Source organism: Triticum urartu, chromosome 7A (genome assembly GCF_056163025.1).
Source record: "Triticum urartu cultivar PI428250 chromosome 7A, HENAU_Tu73, whole genome shotgun sequence".
Classification (NCBI taxonomy): Eukaryota; Viridiplantae; Streptophyta; class Magnoliopsida; order Poales; family Poaceae; genus Triticum; species Triticum urartu.
In genome coordinates, this window is record NC_141879.1 from 190,844,240 (window position 1) to 190,858,011 (window position 13,772).

General features: G+C 46.5%; 1 protein-coding gene and 1 long non-coding RNA gene across 2 annotated transcripts; one reads left to right on the forward strand and one right to left on the reverse strand.

Moving 5' to 3' along the window:
* Positions 1–5,347: 5,347 nt before the first annotated feature.
* LOC147958929 (uncharacterized) lies at positions 5,348–6,428 on the reverse strand. The gene has a single exon (XM_087536101.1). It carries the CDS (start codon positions 6,281–6,283, stop codon positions 5,423–5,425), a length of 861 nt encoding a protein of 286 aa, XP_087392227.1. The 5' UTR covers positions 6,284–6,428; the 3' UTR covers positions 5,348–5,422.
* Positions 6,429–8,921: 2,493 nt separating this feature from the next.
* On the forward strand, positions 8,922–12,340 carry LOC147958930 (uncharacterized). Its single transcript, XR_015611245.1, has 3 exons — positions 8,922–9,206; positions 10,644–10,718; positions 12,033–12,340. It is a non-coding gene; the product is annotated as an uncharacterized LOC147958930 (long non-coding RNA).
* The last annotated feature ends 1,432 nt before the right edge of the window (positions 12,341–13,772 follow it).

Consider the following 13,772-nt stretch of genomic DNA (forward strand, 5'->3'; position numbering starts at 1 on the left):
TCATAAAACAAAATCAAGTAACTTGATAGGAAATTATGCCTATTGCTAAACCACAACTTGACAACATTAATGTAAATATATATATAGGGTCGCGCTATTCGTCATCCTGGGTGAGGAATAGTTATTCTTCACCCACCTCTATTTTACCATCAATGCACCGTAATTTTACGTTCCATAAGTTTTGTCTTATTTCCGACGCAAAAAGGGATCGTAAGAAAATATATAATCGACGTAAAAAATATTTTATATTATGTAAAATTACAAAAGTAAAAACATAGTCTAAAATACACATAAACTGCAAATTTTCTTGTCTTATGACCTATATTTTTATTTTTCTTATGTCAAATTTTACGTAGTGAATCAATAAGAATGTAACTATTTGAATTCGAAACGTAATTTAATTATGAAATGATCGTAAAATTACCTCGGGTGAAGAATAACTTATTCTGCACCCTGAGTGACCAAGTCATACTTTCATAATACAAAATCAAGTAAAATGGATCCATAAAAAGTTTTAGCTTCAGAGCATGATCCTTTCTTTTTGACACGTCAACGGCGGGCTCACGCTTGCCTGAACTTTATTACCAAGTGAAGAAGCCATTACAAGAGTTCAGAATTACATAAGGGGAGTGGAGGGATGAAGGGGAAGATTATAAGTTAAGGTACAGAAACTATAATCTCTCAGCAAGGTGGGTCAACATAGAGGACCAAGCATTGAGCAGAGTTCGTTTTGGAATAATTTTGCAGTGATGCGGCCAAAGGTGGAGGTCGTCTGCAGCCGCCCCGGTGATGGAGTGAAGGCCTTGGTGCTCGGCTCGAAATACCATTGTATTGCGTCATTTCCAGATGTTCAATAGAATGGCCATGAGCACCATGGAGCGGGTTTTATTTGTCAGCTGGCCATCCCAGGCGTGAACCAGCCGGCCATTCGTCTGCAGAATACTGATCTATCTTTATCTACATATCCTTTTTCTTCTCCGAACTCGAGTGTGATGCCTTTCTCCTATTCATGCCTCTTGACCGACAATTTTCGAACCATTATATTTAGCTTTTCATTCCATGAGAAATCTGTAACGGGTCTTCACCCATGTCGTTACCAAGTTTATGAGGGAAAGAAAGCGTTGTAACTGGATTGTTGCTTGTTCAGTTTCAAGTTAGCATTTCTAGACTGTTATGGTAATTAAAGCTCGTATATTGTTTTCAAAAGCCAAGCTAAGAATGAAGTACACAGTACTATAACTGGGAAAGTAGGAAAATCATATCATATACTTTGACACATATTGTAGAAAGATAAGAGTGAACATTCATTTCTGTTGAGCCTGCTATTTATCTACGGAGGAGCATAGATAAGAAAAGACAGAAATTTAGAAAACGTATGCAAATTCACATATACTTTTCCTAAAATCCCATGGTAATGTGTTGGTCCACGGTGTATTCTCACATTACAGGGAATATGAAATTCATACAAAAAGAAAACATGGGACATAGATGGGGACTGTCTTTAAGGCAAAGAAAGTAACTAATCAAGAAAGAAGCTTGCACATTCCATTTTCCGGGAGTAAACATTGCAAAGTCCCAGCTATTAAAGTTCCCATCTACTCCCTCCGTTCCTAAATATAAGTCTTTTTAGACATCTCAAATAGACTACAACATACGGATGTATAGACATATTTTAGAGTGTAGATTCACTCATTTTACTCCGTATGTAGTCACTTGTTGAAACCTCTAGAAAGACTTATATTTGGGAACTGAGGGGGTCTCTACTTCTAATGGAGCAGTTGGTAGTCTCGCTTTCAGGTTTTTTTTCGTCCCACCACTTTCGTCCGGGTTTTTTCGTAGTTTAACCGTCGTAGATTTTTTTCGTCGCCTCCCCCACTTCATCGGTTTATTTTCACTTCACCCTCTCACACAACGAAAAAAACTGAATGGATGAGAACTTTCCATACTGACGCAAATTATTTAGTAATGTCTTTATGTAAAAGAATCAATCACAATCAATCTCTAAAGATCAAATCTAAATTAATTAATCTTCATAACGTTTGTTTCCTTCCGAATCACGTCCATAACTTTCCTTCCTTGTTTGGGCAGAAATTGTTTGGTAGCAGAGATTAGGAAGCTTCCTATGAGTGTAGTAATAGAAAGTATTCTTTTTCTTGATGATTCGTTTCCATGCATGATGATAGTAAATTAGGCCAACATTCACCACTATTTATCAACGTCATCAATCGTATCCATTCCTACCAGTTTTAAGGGAATCTGCTCGCTATGTCTTTTTTAAGGGGATCCACTCGCTAAGTCGTCGTCGCACATTATTTTCACAAGCAATTCCCCTAAAAAAGGCGTGGGTATTGGTAGTTGAACGCCCGCTAGGTTTTCCGCCTGTCCCATCCTCGCGCTGTGCCGCCGCCACCCGCCGAATTTCCAGCCGCCCGAGCCCGTTAACTTCGCCAGCCATCGGGTCGACTGCCCCCGCCCCAAACCCCCATCCCCAAGCACTAGCTATCGCCGCGTTGCCTCCCCAAGCTCCACGCCACCGGGAACGAATCAAGCGCCGTCCCGACACCGCCGTCGCCGGCCCAGCACCTCCAGCCTTGCATGGACAGCTTCAATGTGCAGTCTCCCTTGCTGCCTCACCTTCTGCCAGCGCATGCAGCGGCGGGGTTGGACGCGTGCGTGCTTGCTAGCTTGCTCTGCATGCGTCGCACCGGCCAATGCGCATGATGCGTGTGTGCCTGCTTTTCTGTATGTGTATGCCAGCGTGATGCGTGTGTGTGTTGCTGTGTGTGTATGATATAGATGGCCCGAGTGTGTGCATGCTGTGCTCTGCTCTCTGCTAATCTATGTGTTGATGCTCCTGCTATATGTTCATGCCATACAAATGAAATTTCTGTTAATCTTCTGACATGTTGAGTTGGTTCTCTCTGTCTTCTGAGGGGATGAATGCAAAGCAGTCTATTAAGCCAGGCACTATTGCTGAGCTAAATTGACAAAAAAATATTGGTAGCCATAGTTGTAGTTTAAGTAGTAGCGAGTTGTCTGATATGTATAAAGAGCCCGTTGCAACTGAGCCCGTTGCTAAATTGACAAAAAAGGTCGCTAGTGTCACTTGATATGTATGAGAATATTAAATGTATTATTAACATGATTAATATTGAACTCTTAAAGTTAATGTGGCCCCGTTGCAACGCACGGGCGTTCTTCTAGTAGTACTTAGTATTTGACAATGGGACAAAAAATTAGCAGACTGCACAAGCACCAACTTACATGTATGAGGCCCTATTAAGTAAACATGATTGAAGGTTATTTACCTGCGCTCGACCAAGTTAGAGACAGTTTTAGTCCCAGTCACCTTAAATAAATTTGTATGGAATTCTCTATAGATATCTGAGAAGTGTTTATTTGCTGAAATAGGTTAAGCGGTTTAAAAGCTATGAACAGAATAACAGGCGAGTCAGTAACTCAATTAAAGTTTCAGCTAAACTTATAACTGGTTATTTAGGTTTTTGCTTGAGGAAAAAATAATTTATTCATGAAATAGAGATTTAACCTTTTTTGTATGTAAGCTGATATAACTTTTATGTACTGCAGGCAGTTTGTTTAAATCCACAAAACAGTCCCTTCACTAGGTAATGATGAAAGTTTTTTTTTGCGGGTATTTCAATGATGAAAATTAATGACTAATTATGGTGCAAAATATCAACGTTCCTTCACTCTTTTGAACTGCAGGGTGTAATTTGCCCATCCAAGTTCAAATTTGAATATGTGGGTTATGATAAAACACAATAAGTGTTTGTGTCCAAACATATTTTTTTATGATTGTACTTCGGAATCCCTGTATGAAAACCTTGCTCCACTTGCTACTTTGTCAGGCCCGAGTGGGTCGAGGCGCTAGCAATCGATCAAATCAAGAGATCAAATGAGGAAATCAGGCCTGAATCTGGATGTATTACTATAAAAGAGGAACTATAGTGTATATAGTGTATGTATTCATAGCCAGATAGGCAAACTTGGAGAATAAGCATGAATGACTAGCCAGCCACAACCCGGCTGTTAAGTACGTAGGTGTGCTGTCCCCGGCAACGGAGTGAAAGGGAACAATTACTACGCGGTAACGTTACAGTAGGGATCGGACGACCCGCGCGTTTTGTCTGAATCTTCAACAGTTAGCTGAAGAAAGCTACACTGCTTCAGTAGGCGTAACACACCTCACGTAGGCCTTTCAGATTATAAGTCGGCATTGCCATTGCAGTTATTGAAGATCTTCGCGTATAGCTTTTGTACCAAAGTCGAGCATTTCGTATCGCCTTCACGTATACCAGTAAAAAATACAACTAAATCATGGGATTCATGCATAGTCAATGAAACTACAAAAGAAAGTCCGGAACTGTCAGAAAAGTTCAGACTTGAATGATCGACAAGTGCAGAGTTTGCACTAAAAATACAACTACTACATTGGCAATGTAAACTATTATCATTTGTACTGTAAAAAAGGTTAGAGAGAAAAGTTAATAAAGATGAATCACATAAAACCTAGTCAGATCACTCCCTCTACAGCATTGGCAATGCTCACTACATCTTTATAAACCTGGGTACTTGTTTGAGATAAAAATAACAAAAGGGATTTCAGAAAGGAGTTCCAAACATATAACATTGGAGGGTTAGGTTCAATTTAACCTCTTGTTCTTCCTGTACATGTGTGAATTAAGGAGTAAAAAGCACAGGAACAACAAAATTAAGGCACAAATTACACAGAACTATGGAGCTAAAGTACAACTAGCTAGATCAAGGCATTGTTCAAAAAGACAACATAGTTCAGTAAGTCATGAACATAAATACTGCAGAATTTGGAGATCACTTAGATACTGTAAATTCAGTTAGCAACAAGACAGACAGATTGCACTTAGATTTCAAGGAAAAATATGACTACACCACACTGTAAATCATGAACATTGACACTGTAATAACTGTTTACTCCACGCTGTAAATAGACAGAACAAATTTTCTTTTTTGCCACAACTTGAATCTGCTCTGCAACTTATGAACTTGTAGGTGTTCTGCAGATTATCAAGAGTGGTGAAACAGTTTTGATTTACAAACATAGTTACTCCTACTACTTATCTGTGGTTGGCCAGATCATAAGTGCATCATGCTTGCTTATCTGAGCCTAATACAAAAAGATAAGAGCAGTTTTAACATGGTCCATCACAGGAAACAGAGCAGAAGAAGTACTGGTGCAGGAGCGAGTGCAAGGTTCAGAAATCCATCACAGGAGCAAGAAGAAGAACAACAGTTTTACTAGCTTGCATGAACAAGTGGAGCAAATTGCTCAGAGGTACATCGGTGGCGATCGTACATGGACGAACTAATACATCAGCCAGTGAGTATCCTCGTATACACTTTGAAAGCAATTTCAACATCGGACTTAGTAGACACTTGCAGGCGAGAAGAAGTTGCTGTGCCCTCCAGCGTGAAGATTGGCCGCGGCATTGCACCTCTTCTCCTTCTCCAGCGCCTCTTCGGCCTTCCACGCTGCTTCAAATGGATCATGGAAGATGATCGGCGGCGGCGGCTTGTAAGTCCCCACGTCTTGGGCAATGGATGACTTGTCGTTCGTCGACTCTTCTGCTTCTTCATCGAGGAAGGTCCTAAGGAACTCCAGCTCGTCAGCTTCGAGCGGGACGATTTCTTCTGCAGCATCAGCGAAAAGCCCCTCTGGTTCCAAGTAGAAATTCTGTTCGATGCTGTTAGTAGCTCCGACCGGGAGATTTTCCTCCGCTTGTGACCCGAGAAGCTCATCGATTGTGCAACAGAACCGGGCCATGTCGTCGTCAGCTTCAGGTACGGATTCATCCGGCAAGAAAACCGGTGCTGCAGCGGTGAACGACGATGTGGCAGGTGCCGGGACCGGGACGGCACCGCGCATCCTCTTCTGAGGGCGCGCCGGATGAGGCTCGGCGGCGGCAGCGGTCGCTGGCCTCTTCTGCGCGTGCGTGCTCTGGGTCACGGCCTCCGGTTGCGGTTGTTGAAGCTTGTACGCCTCCGATTCCTGTCGGGCCGCGTCAGGGGCATGCTGAGCCAAGTGCATCTTGCAGAAGACCTTCACCCCGTCGCTGACGGTGGCCTCCGGCAGCAGGCACCGGTACTCCTCCATGACCCAGCCGGTGGACTTGCCCTTCTTCTTGAAGGACAGGTTCTTGACCTCGCCGACCTTGACTCCCGCGTGGCAAATCTCCGTGGTCTTCTGGATGGTCCAGGTGCCGGTGCCGGCGTCGAGCCCCTCCATCCCGGCCGGCGGATGCCCGATCTGCTGCTAGGGTTCTACTGCAGCTAGGAAAGGGTGCTGTCGATCGAGGGCGGGCGGGCGACTGGGATTTGGGAGAGGTTTGTCTGCGGGACCGGGAAGGTGTTGTGGGACGCGAAGGTGCTGTGTTCCGATTTCCTTATCTGAATCCGAAAATGTCCCCAGTTCAGTTTGCCGCTCCCGTTTGCTTTCTTGATTCTTTTTTGAGTAATAGAACTCCTATTTCTTTTTTTGGCTTCATTTCTTTGAACCATACTCTCGGATCTTTCATCCATGGCAACATGTACTCACCAAAGCAGTCGAGGCTAGAAATAAGGCCAGAAATCTATGATCGTCACTCATCAGGGTACACTACCAAACACTACCAAACCCCTAACTTTTACAATGCACAATCTAAGCAAGACATGTCCGCGAAGAGCATCTCTAACAAATTCCATAGAAAGGTCCCGAAATTGTAAAATAACCACCGTTTTATGACAGTTTTGAGTGAAAAAATGTCCATTCCAGATCCCGCAAAAACGGTCGGTCCTGTAAAAATTTATATAGCTCCCCCTAAGAAAAATCTTGTTCCCAAGATATGGAGTTTTGTAGGCAAAATTTTCAGCTCCATCTATACCAGAAAACCGTTGATGGGAGGGATGTTTCATGTCAACCGCCACCGCCCCTGCCGCCAGCTCCTGATTTCGGCCATCCCTTCCTCGCGGCTCATTCCTGACGGCCATCGCTCCCCTCGAGCTCTCGAGTGACCGCAGCAGCTCCGCTATGGATGTGGGCTCGAGGTCACCACCAAGGCCCGACGACCATCGCGCCCCTCAAGTTCTCGGGTGGCCGCGGTAGCTCGGCCATGGATGCGGGCTCAAGGTCGCCACTGGGGCCCGACGGCCATCGCGCCCCTGAGCTCTCGGGTGGCCGCGGTAGCTGCCATGGATGCGGGCTCGAAGTCGCTATTGACGCCGGATGGCCATCACGCCCCTCAAGCTCTCGGGTGGCCGCGGTAGCTCTGCCATGGATGTGAGCTCGAGGTTGCCGCCGGGGCCCGACGGCCATCAAGCGGAGGAAGCGGTCGCGGCTCCTTGTGCGGGTGATTTGGGGAAGAAGATGGCCATGTAAATGTTGGGGTTGCAAATACGGGGTAGGCCCAAGTATACGAATGGCACATGACTCATATATATAAAGTACGACCCAGAAAGCAATGGGCCAGGGGGCTCCACAGTTATCCCACCAAAGACAAGGAGGGTGGCATGAGACCACACTAAGTTCCAACAGTCAGATGCCAGGCCGCCCGACTGTCGAATACTAGCACTCGGCCGGAGACAAAGGGAGCAGTCGGCTAGGCCATCAGACGACGGCTCCCTAGATTTCTCTCGGCCACGACGCCTTAATGATGGCAGTTACCCAATGGTGGTATAATCTAACTAAATACAGAAGTTACCAATAATAAATGCCATGAAACAGTTAGCCACACCCGAGGCCATGAATAGCATTAATACCAACTCATTATGTACCCCCTACTTGGTGCACTCTATATAAGCTAGGAGAGAAGCCACACGCTGATGGTTGAACATCCACACTTTATACCTTATGCCAAGAGCTAAGAGACCACAGGAGTAGGGTATTACCTCCATTGTAGAGGGCCCGAACCTGTATAATTCCTTGAGCATACTCCCAACTGCACTGTTCACTAGATACAATTGCCTCTACATTCATAACCCTTCTAGTATTGTTAGGATTATATCCACGACAGTTGGCTCCCACCGTGGGGCAAGCTTCTAACGATGATATGTTGCGTTTGGCTTCATTATCGGTTCCCGCTGGCAGCATCCGCTTCAGAGTTCTCGAGTTCCCCATCGACGTGTCGGCATGGCATCCTGATGCCCGGTTGAATAGCGCTGACATGTCGGCTCGGGGGAGCACCCATGTGATGCTCGGATAATTAAGCTACAGTGATCCCTCGCTAAGGATGCCACGTCACCTCGGTTAGTGTGGATAAACTCGTGTCTGTTTGAAACCCAGTTAAAATTTAAAACAAAGGCAAGCAAATAAAAGTTTTCAAATATTAAAACCAAATTGTTATGGTAGTGGCAAATAATGCATAAGTAGTAATGGTAGAGAAACCAACATCTTTAAAAGTGTTTGAATGCTCTAAAATAAATAAAACAACAGCAAACGAATTAGTTGAATGCCTTTTATAATTATTAAAATGTTAAACTATTTTAATTGGAGGTCTAAACTTTTTGTAGTAGAGGTATAATTAGTGGTACTAATTTAGGTACAACCTTTATGATTTATAAAACTAAAATAAAATGAAACAAAAGGGTAATAATAAATAATAGGAAAAAATACAGCAGTAAACAAAAAGAAAAGACTAAACATAATTTTTTTTTAAAAAGAGAGAGCGAGCACCCCCGGGCCTGGCCATTCGAACCGGCCCAGCTAAGCCGGCCCACTCCCCCTCCCCGGTCGCTTCCTGTTTCACCGACCGGGCAGGACCGTGCGCGCCCGTCGCCGTCCAGCCACCTCGCCGGCGACGCCCGACGAGGGGATAAGAGCTGCGCTGGACCTCCCCGCTCACCAAAATATCTACCACTCCCCCCGCTTGCTCTCTTCTCCCCTCCCTGGTCCTCTCCGCCTCACCCCCCCCCCCCCTCGCCAGATCCATCCCCGCCGAGCGCCGCCATGGGCTCGCTCCGGTGAAGCTCGCGACCACCGGCCACTTCTCCCTCACCGTTGCGTCCATGACGACCGCCATCGCCCGCTGCGTCCACTACGGAGACGAAGACCTGCCGGAACCCCCACCTTCGCCGGATTCGCGTCGCCCTCGTCCGCTTCGGTCATCGACCATCTCCGTCAACTCCGACCGCCCCGCAGCTACTAATCCGTCACCGGGACCCCATGCGCCCACACGGTGAGCTCCCGCGCCCCGCTCCCCTTTTCCTTCATTGCCGTAGGCCGCGTCCCGCCTCCCCTATCCGGAGCTGCACCGTCGCGCCCGAGCATGCGCTTGGCCCGGCTCTGGCCGTCCTTGGTCGCTCCCACGCGCAACTGGCCCCTCCCCGCGCCCCCATGCATGCTTCTGCCGCCGCCCCTGTTGAACTGTTGCTGCGTGCCCGCCTCGCCGCTGCGTTGGCCGCTGCCGACTGCCGCCCGGCCTCGCAGCCACCGTCTGCTGCGTCGTCCGCCGTGACCCCCGCCATGCCCGCGCGCCTCCGTGTCTGCCCGCCTGCGCGTGGCCTCGCCCCCGTGCGTGCTCCCGCGCGCCCCCTGGTCACCCTGCCCCTGCGTGCCTGAGCTCCGGCCCTGCACAACGCGCGCCCGCGCCTAGTCGCGTTGTCCCGCTGCCTACTACCTTTACTGCTGATGCCGCTGAAACTCTGCTGTTGTTACTTGCTTCCTACTGCTGCTTCTTGTTACTACTACGGATGCATAGCTGCTGCCGTCGCTGCTATTCCTTAACTTCTGCCGCTGCGTTCGCTGCTCTGCTGCCGCTGCTACAGTAACTGAATGTTACTGTAGCGCTGGCTAGCTTTTGCTATTTCCATCTTCTTAGCTCTCTGGATGGCAACAAAACTATGGTCAAACCAAGTCTAACTTCGTTGAAATTAATTTGTGTTGGGAGTACACATAGCAACCTCCAAATTATTCCATTGGACCAAATTCAAATATGGCATAGATAAATTCTATAAAAATCGCAAAATGCTTTGTTGGAACAAAAGTAACCCCTAGCTATGTGTGTTGCGTGTGTGTACGCAGCCACGGCTGGCTATGCCACCGGCCGGCCCATGGTTTAATTAGGCTAGGATTAATTAGGGCTAGTTTAGGTAGGATGTAATTTAGTGCTAATTAGTCTATATAAACAATGCCATGTGGTCCCTTAGTTTAAATTAATTTAGCCTAAGTAATCTACACCTATGTCCATGACGTGTGGGCCACCACCTCTCCTTTTGACTAGTCGCATTGACTTGGTCAATTCGGATTTAAATTAAACACAAAATTCTAGAATATTGATAAAACTTTGGAAAATTATAAAAAATTAACCGTAACTTCGATGGAAAAATTTTGTACATGAAAGTTGCTCAGAACGACGAGACGAATCCAGATACGCGGCCCATTCGTCCGCCACGCATCCCTAGCATAGGGAACCTGCAACATTTCACCTCCGGTTCATCTGTCCGGAATCGTGAAACACCGAGAATACTTTCCCGGATATTTCCCCTCTTCGCCGGTATCGCCTATCCCTACGTTAGGTCACCCCTAGCACAACGTATTGCCGCGTCTTGCTTTGTGTTACATTTGATTGCTCTGTTATTTATTGTGTTCCCCCTCCGTTACTCCTTTCTGGTAGACTTCGAGACCGTTGCCGATGTTCGTGTGTTTGACTACATCGAAGATGACCCCTCCTTCTTGCCAGAGCAACCAGGCAAGCCCCCCCCCTTTGATCATCAGATATCGCCTACTCTTCTTTATAATGCTTGCATTAGAGTAGTGTAGCATGTTACTGCTTTCCGTTATTCCTGTCCTGATGCATAGCCTGTCCTTGCTACTACTGTTGTTACCATTACCTGCTATCCTATTGCTTAGTATAGGATGCTAGTGTTCCATCAGTGGCCCTACACTCTTGTCCGTCTGCCATGCTATACTACTGGGCTGTGATCACTTCGGGAGGTGATCACGGGCATATACGATATACTTTACACAGTTACATTACCTGTGATACTGTTCGGAGATGGGGGCTGAAGGGGCAGGTGGCTCCATCCAGGTAGAGGTGCGCCTGGGTTCCCGACGGCCCCCGATGGTTACTTTAAGGCGGAGCGACAGGGCAGGTTGAGACCACCTAGGAGAGAGGTGGGCCTGGCCCTGGTCGATGTTCGCGGATACTTAACACGTTTAACGAGATCTTGGTATTTGATCTGAGTCTGGCTACTGGCCTATACGCACTAACCATCTACGCGGGGACAGTTATGGGCACTCGACGTCGTGGTATCAGCCGAAGCACTTCGTGACGCCAGCGACTGAGCGGCGCGCGCCGGGTTGGACCGCGTAACGTGACTTCCTTTGTAATGGAGGTTGCTAGGTCTGCTCTTCGGCCGCGTACGCAACGTGCAGGTGTGCTATGGGCGATGGGCCCAGACCCCTGTGCGCTTAGGTTTAGACCGGCGTGCTGGCCTCTCTATTGTGCCTAGGTAGGGCTGCGACGTGTTGATCTTCCGAGGCCGGGCATGACCCAGAAAAGTGTGTCCGGCCAAATGGGATCGAGCGTGTTGGGTTATGTGGTGCACCCCTGCAGGGAAGTTAATCTATTCGAATAGCCGTGATCTTCGGTAACAGGACGACTTGGAGTTGTACCTTGACCTTATGACAACTAGAACCGGATACTAAATAAAACACACCCTTCCAAGTGCCAGATACAACCGGTGATCGCTCTCTCACAGGGCGACGAGGGGAGGATCATCGGTTAGGATTATGCTATGCGATGCTACTTGGAGGACTTCAGTCTACTCTCTTCTACATGCTGCAAGATGGAGGTGGCCAGAAGCGTAGTCTTCGACAGGACTAGCTATCCCCCTTATCCCGGCTTTTTGCAGTTCAGTCCACATATAATAGCCTTATTCCAGTTGATACCAATGCATACATATGTAGTGTAGCTTCTTGCTTGCGAGTACTTTGGATGAGTACTCACGGTTGCTTTCTCCTTCTCTTCTCTCTATCCTTTCTACCTGGTTGTCGCAACCAGATGCTGGAGCCCAGGAGCCAGACGCCACCATTGATGACGACTACTACTACTCGGGAGGTGCCTACTACTACGTGCTACCCGCTGACGACGACCAGGAGTAGTTAGGAGGATCCCAGGCAGGAGGCCTGCGCCTCTTTCGATCTGTATCCCAGTTTGTGCTAGCCTTCTTAAGGCAAACTTGTTTAACTTATGTCTGTACCCAGATATTGTTGCTTCCGCTGACTCGTCTATGATCGAGCTCTTGTATTCGAGCCCTCGAGGCCCCTGGCTTGTAATATGATGCTTGTATGACTTATTTTATTTGTAGAGTTGTGTTGTGATATTTTCCCGTGAGTCCCTGATCTTGATCGTACACATTTGCGTGCATGATTAGTGTACGATTAAATCGGGGGCGTCACAAGTTGGTATCAGAGCCGACTGCCTGTAGGAATTCCCCTTCCACACTCCTTGGCCGAAGTTGAGTCTAGACATTACAAAAACTTTTACTAACATGGCTGTGTGCCTTACGGGCTCACATCGCCATCTGGGTGGTATTAGGCTCTTTTACTCCTCGATCCTTACTCTGGGACTCTGAACTCTCTTCTATTCGGCTTAAATGAATTTTGCTAAATCTAACATTAGGATCTCGTTATCACTTTCACCCGGAGAACCCCTTATTACTGATGATCGTCTGCTGCACGTGAAGACCCTGAAGATACTCTCCGTTGTTAACCCGAGAACTTGTGTTCATCGCGTTTGCATTTCCCCTTCCACCATCAACCCTTATGGATAACTACTTGCAGTTGTTATTCTTACTTTCATCCCCAGTTGGTCTTGTTATTACAAGATACCCCGAAATACTCGTTGATGTTTCGATAATCCTTTAAGCTTACTGCCTTGCTGTTCTTTGTCACCTGAGTACCCCTATGGGTAATTCTCGCACTTATCGAGTATCCGCTCATCCCCCAGTTGTTCATGTGTTTCACAATGGTCTTCGAAATACTATTCGCTCCTCCAAAAATCCTTAGTAGCTTATTGCTCTGCAATACTTGTCTGCTTGCATTATGGATGCTTTCCATATGTCTAACAATATTCGTCAGTATCCTTAGAAACCGTCATTTTGATCCTATTGATTCAACATGAGTGCGAATGCACGCAATCATCAGTTGATCCTTTCAAATTATCTTTCTGGCTCAGACGTCATTTTTGAACATGAGCTTGTTCTCGACCATTCTGTTTGTCGTCAATTGTACCCTTAGGTCTATTGAACTTATCCACCCTTGATCAGAGCGTCTGCTTCTGATCCTTCTATTTGGAAATCATAATTCCTTTGATATCTAAGCATCGAATCATTCAGGTGTTCTATAATCTGATGCCCTTGCATCCTTTCTTCAACTGATTGTGTGCCGATGCTCACATCAGCTCCGCTATGGACCGTCGGATCCTTTATTGGATTATTATTTGACAGTGTCCTCCTTATTCAATAACCTCCTGAGCCTTTCCTCTGATACATAATGCTTTTGGTAAATTGTATCCTCTGTTTTATCAACCATGCTCTGTTTTCGAGCTGGTGGTATTTACGATTGAAGCTTGTGGTATATGTTTCCACGATACCCTGACGGGTTGAACCTATGCCTTTCTTAATCTGTGTGAACCCGAAAGTTTTCACGGGTCATACTCCTCTGGTAATTCACCAAGTAGGTTTTGACACTAAAATCATTTTTATCTAGAGCAGTGAATGAAAGGTTATGCATTGAAGAA